General features: G+C 42.8%; 1 protein-coding gene across 1 annotated transcript; it reads left to right on the top strand.

Annotated features, from left to right (window-relative positions):
* The first annotated feature begins 3,337 nt into the window (after nucleotides 1-3,337).
* LOC146610608 (transmembrane protein 26) lies at nucleotides 3,338-5,818 on the top strand. The gene is made up of 3 exons (XM_085345017.1): nucleotides 3,338-3,531; nucleotides 4,442-4,586; nucleotides 5,084-5,818. The coding sequence occupies exons 1-3, from the start codon at nucleotides 3,338-3,340 to the stop codon at nucleotides 5,816-5,818; spliced, it is 1,074 nt and encodes a 357-aa protein (XP_085201143.1).
* Nucleotides 5,819-6,235: the final 417 nt, after the last annotated feature.

The following is a 6,235-nucleotide window of genomic DNA, read 5'->3' as shown; positions in this document are numbered from 1 at the left end:
TAAAGTGTGAAAACGACACTCACATGCAGTAAGTGGCAGTACAAATATTTTATTTCAAGCCAACATGAAAATAATCACAGCAAAGCATTTAAACAGACATTATTAACACATTTACACGTAAAGCCACCAGCTTAATCGCTTCTGATGATTAAGGACTTTGAACGTACTTCACGCGTTTAGCTTGCTATCGACTTCTTGCCTTTACATTTATCATCTCCCCCTGCTGGTAATGCAACGTCTGCATGTGTCCCTTTGACGTTTTGGAGAGGCAAAGCGGGAAATTGACACGATGGACCGGCGTGTCTGTTACACGTTTTGCCGTGATTCTGGGTTATATTTATATATTTCTGCAAAATTTTGATTGACACGTGTTAAATGTTAGCCCTGCAACAGACCGGCAACCTGTCCAGGGTGTGTGGCCCTATGGCAGCTAGGATAGGCTCCAGCCTAGGGAAGAGAATTAGGTCGTGCCCATCATTGTGCTCATCTGACTTTCTTCTCCATGACGATCTCAGGTGAGGCTCTCGGATATAACTGATAAAAATAAATAAATAAAGATAAAAATAAATGCTTGAAATAAATAAATAAATGAAAATAAAACATTTGAGCAGCCACCTCCAATGTATACTCCATCAGTCTGCTTACCACCAGCACTATAGATGTTCATACAATGCAATAAGCAAAGCCTCAGGAGAAGTGTGAATATCACTCATCTCGTCTCAGTTTTGGAACAAGAGCACGCGGTCTAGTTGTGTTTTTGTGCGTAGTAATCAGTAGGGACACACCTCGTAGCATCAGTAGTCAGTATTTTTACATTAATAAATATCAAATAAGATGATTAAATTCACTCCAATGACTCAATCAATCTGTCTTTTTTTCTTTTCAGCTCATTATTTTGGTCATACAGTCACTAACTTTGCATTTTTCATTTTTTCCACCCGAGATGCCGCAGGAAAACAAGTTCAGTCAAAAGTGATAGCCTCATATAAAGGCACCTACTCAGACCACCCAACCAATAAAGCTGATGAGCTGTTGCTGAATGCAGCGGCAGCAGCTTCAGAGGCAAATATTTTGGATAGAGATGGTAGAGCTTGAACAGAGAACAAATGTGAGATTTAATGATGATGATGATGAAACTCCAAGTGGTGCTAATGTTAAAACAATAGCTTTCTCAGTCCCCAAATAGTCAAACAAAACCAACCAAATGCTGCAGGTTTAAAAATGCCTCATTTGCAGGGAAGAGCAATCTCCTCTCTGTTATGATTGTCAGTCATCTGTCTTCGCTTCGCTTCGCTGGTTTAGTAGATTGACGTTCCTGGACAGCTTCCACCCACGCAGCATCCTCATTCTGATGCAACCGCAGTAACATACCCACACACTCCTGCAGTTGCTTGTTCAGAGGCCCATCAGCATCTCCTTTTCCTCTTGTTGCTCCATGTTTTTGTGTGCACAGAGGCCACGGAGTGGGGCAGTTATCAGGACCAGCGCTGCAGTTACAGAGCAGGCATGGGTGGGAGCAGGGCAGGGCTGCGTGCACTCCGAACAGGGAGTGCGACAGGCTGGCTTCTCCCAAGGAGATAACTTTGTTCTGGGCCAGGGGAGATGACATCATGACGGATGGCAATGAAGATGTGGGCGCAAGGAGCAGGAAGCTTTATCTCACATGATGGCACCGAGAGGATGGAGACACACACATGCACATAAACACTTGTGGATCACACTGCTCCTCGCTGATACTCCAGTGAACTCGAACAGTAGTCACTCCCCACTGAACACACATACGTACGTGCGGGAATACACACCTCTGACATGTTCACTCTTCCGCAGGGTCTAGGAGGTGGCTGTCAGTTAAAAGGCATAAATCAGACACAGAGGGCAGGTCACTGTGGATGACTGTTGGGTTACTGTCACTTTCCACTGCACAGCATCTAAAACTTTTGGAAAATACACTGAAGAGACTGATCTCAAGAAGGACTCCCGGCTTATCCTGTAGGTTTGTACTGCATGCAGCTGCACAATACATAGTGCATGAATTCTTTTTCAAACTCTAAAACACTAACACACACGGCTCGGTTTTTGACACACACAACAACAGTAACACACTGACTGAGGCGAATGCATTTAATAGTTAAAAGCAGTCATACAAGTGTTGCTTGTATCCACAAGATAAAGACTAAAGTTTGTGAGAGACTCTGTACATTGTTTAAGAAGTCACATAATATACAGGCATACACACATAATATATATATATATATATATATATATATATATATATATATATATATATATATATATATATATATATTATGTGTGTATGCCTGTATATTATGTGACTTCTTAAACAATGTACATATATATATATGTATATACATATATATATGCCTGTGGAAGGGAGGTACTGGGTGTGAGAGAGGGTCGGAGTTAAACCTGCAGGTATGGCATGATGCATCTTTATAACTACAAAACCAGGGTGCTCCCATTTTGGTACCACTTTCAAGTCATCACGATAATCCATGGCGATTCAGGGATCAAATTCCAGCAAGCCTGTGCAAAGCCTCTGGGAGTGCTTTAATATTGACTGCAGATCAGTTTGTCTAACTCTTCCTTACTAATCACTGCTTGCTTTGATTTCCCCCAAAGCTCAGAGGCTTTCATCCTCCTGGCTAACTAACTGACAGCGAGGGCTGTTTGCGCACATCGTGCAATAGTTACTGATAATGAAGCCTGAACTGGGTGATGATGAGCAGCGGTTAATGATGAGTGTGGTTAAGTGGCTTTTATTTCGCAAATTTTTCATTGCAAAAATCAAATTGTTTTAAAGTAGTCCATTCTTTACTCTGCAGGAACCATGTGGGACTATGATTGCATTCAAAAATGCAATAATAATGCAAACACAACACTGTAGAAGGTTTGAAACAACATTAAAGACTCGCTGTTGTAAACTTGTAAGCTTTTAGTTTTTTGTAAATAGACAAATGTAAATTTTCTTTTGGTCAAAGTGATTTGATTTTTCACTTGCAGCTGTTTTGTATATTTTGTGATTCATTTTATTTTATTTCATTTTATGTCTCAATTTAATAACATAATTTTTACAGTATTTTTTCCCCCAGGTTACTAAATCTAAGCTAATAATTTAAACCCTTAATTATCATAATAACAAAGAGCGATCTTCAGAAAACCTAATGATGTATAATAAATGTAATAAATAACAACGTGTGAAGGGAGTGCGGAAAAAATACGATATTCATTGTCTAGTAATATTCAAATGTACATATGATAATAAAGTCACTTCTGTGCTTCTAAAGTGATCTTCTCTGCAGGTTTTCTCTGGTGCACCATGTGTCGCCTCCTGAATGTCTTGCTGGCCTTGCTGAGCCGCTTCCTATTTGCTGTCCACGGGGTGGTGACGGTGTGGCGAGTTGTAGCTGTTAAAGAGGAGCCGCTCTATTGGCTGCTGCTGACAGGCGTGGCTCTGTTGGGTGTGGAAATGGCCATCACTCTGAAATGCACCCGTAATGCAGAGTGGAAATGGTAAAACACATTTGACATGATTTTCCTTTCTGCATAACACACTGAGGCTCAGTCAATTTTAAGCCAGATGTTAGCCCTCTGCTTCTTCCTAAATAATAACAATAATAATACATTTTAATTTGTGGGCACCTTTCTAAAACCCAAGGTCACTGTACAAAGCACAGAACAGATTTGGGAGGATGGGGAGTGAGATGCAGGCAGACTTTATAAACCTGTTTGGTGTTAGGGAGTAAATAACTCCTAAACTTGTAGCTGCAAACTCTTTACAACCCATCTGCCCGAGGCGGCTTTTGTAAAGGCCTGCGATATTCTGTGCCACTAAATTCTCTCTTATCATCCGCAGCTCTTTCTCTCTTTCACTGTCCATCAAAGACAAACATATTCCTCTGCTGTATTACTGCTGTCTTTCACTGAACTGTATTATGAGCCTACCATCACATCAATGTCACAGCCTCTCCTATCCACTCACGGAGTAAATGTCTCCTTCTGGCTCGACTCATTTTTGACCAACAAGCTTTTTTTTTTTTTTTAAAGAAAGAAAGAAAGAAAGGAAAAAAAAAACATCAACCGACTTCAAATGGATATGAGCATTTAGTGTCACACCTCATTCAACACCAAGCTATGTCTTATTCAAAAGCTCACGAACTGAACATCGTCAGATGCGAGCTTTCTTCGGGCCTCTCTCTTTCTCACTGAGTCTTACTTTGAAGTTCTGTCCTCATGGAGAAGGCTTTGCACTGTCAAGTGGGATTTGCATATATGATGAGAATAATTGCCTGTCTGAAATTCGATGCTTCCTATGGGGAAAAAGGGACTCTTTCTTCTTTAGTGGGTGGCAAAAAAAGAAGAAGCAAATTTCTATAAATAACCTAACCCCCTCTTTCCCTCTCCTTTGGTGATCCTCTTTTAGGTTCTCCCCCATGGTTTTCCTGTACCTCAGTACTGTCATCCCGTCCATTTGGTTTCTGGAGCTGAGCCTGCTACAGTCCAAGCTGCCTTTCAACAATTCCTCGGGCCATGAGCTTCATTTGCTGGCTCACATCCCGATCTCAGCGGTAGGCGTCCCACCAACAAAACTGCCCTGCCTGCCTCAACCCTCCACGCAGCCACATTAAAGCAACACCTGATATCAGATAAGATTTAAATCTAGCAAGGGGGTGGATAAACTATTAGTTGCAGGAAATGTGTAATAGACACACAGAGATGAAGTCCAGATAGGCTCCTGCTTGAAAAATTCTTAGATCTCTTCCCTTGTGAGATGGTCTTAGTGAAATTTCTTTCATGTAGGATTTGGGAGCTTTTTGCCCCATGGCTGTACTCAAGGCTGGGTGGCAGCTTTTGAAACGTGAAGATCTTCCCGTTTTGGGAATATTGTAGAATATCAAGGGGGAGGGTGGGTGCTTTCAGGATAAACGTAATGAACCTTGACACAAAACAGTCGACTTATATTAAAAACAGAGAGGAGATGGCTGGTTTATTTGATTATTCATTAACACTGAACCCTTGCAAACACTTTCAACATGACTAGACTTCCACTGTTTTATTTATCCAGGGGATTAAGGATCTGGACCCAGAGAACTGGGTAGCTGGCCTGGAGCAAACCATGCTGATAGTCTTGGTTCTGGGTCGCTGGCTCATGCCCAAGGGGGACATGTCACGTGACCAACTCTCACAGCTTCTCATGGTGAATGTGGGACTGGGTGCTGACATCCTGGACATCTTCGACACCTTCAAGGAGCCCGAAGTCAAAACCAACCAGGCAGTTGTCATCATCGGCTTGGCCCTGTTCTCTTGGGCGCTCATGCAGTTTCCTCTGGTTCTCACTCAGACACGACCCCCAAAGGCGGGGCCTTCTCAAGACAGCAAGGGTGGTCCCTTCTGCTGCTCCAGGGCTCCACCCTCATTCACCTCCTGCTGCTCCAGCGAAGTCTGGAGCTTGCTGCTCACAGTGGGACTCCAAGATGGCCCGTTCCTGCTCTACCGGTTCTACCTCATGGTGCAAGAGCAGGTGCTCAACCAGCTGATGATTTTCTTCACCTGCAAGAATATCCTCATTGTTCTTTTGGAGCTCTACAGAATATTTGTGGTGCAGTGTGAGCAGCAGGTATCTGGGCTGGAGAGATGCACTGCTCTGGTGCTCCAGTGTCAAGCACATGGGGGCAGCAGGGAGGAGGAGGAGGTGGAAGAAGAAGTGGGTAAAGACGAATGTTGGGAAGAGCAGAGCTGTCATATAGACATGAAGAAGGGGACCGAGAGGGAGGAAGATCAGAAAGGTGTCCAGGTATAGAAAGGCTCAAAATGCCGTGAGGCATGACTCCGGCCCCCAGGAGGGAGGGAATAGCTTTCACCAAGAATGAAGTCTAAACCCATCTGCCATCTCTTACATCTCAGCCTCGTTTAGAGACAGTCTCAGCTCTCTGGAGGTTCAGCGACTAGAAACAGAGCACAAGAAAAGAGAGTAAGTCCCCATTGAAAAGATCAGAGATGAATTTATGCAACTCCCTTTGATAAAAGTGGTGTTTCCATCACGGGAGCTTTCTCTGCTCGAGAAAATCAGTTCCAAAGAACTGTCAATCTCTTTAATAGTATGAAGCAAATAACAAGGTAGCTGAAACAAAATAAATACATCGGGGAACTTTACACTTCAACAAACTGGTCTCAATAAACAAGAGCTTAGTATATGGAATAGTATGACTGCATCATG

This window comes from Diplotaxodon limnothrissa, linkage group LG20, assembly GCF_057381915.1.
Source record: "Diplotaxodon limnothrissa isolate DT_005_m linkage group LG20, D_limnothrissa_male_GT1.1, whole genome shotgun sequence".
Taxonomy (NCBI): Eukaryota; Metazoa; Chordata; class Actinopteri; order Cichliformes; family Cichlidae; genus Diplotaxodon; species Diplotaxodon limnothrissa.
This window is presented reverse-complemented; position numbering and strand designations above follow the sequence as displayed.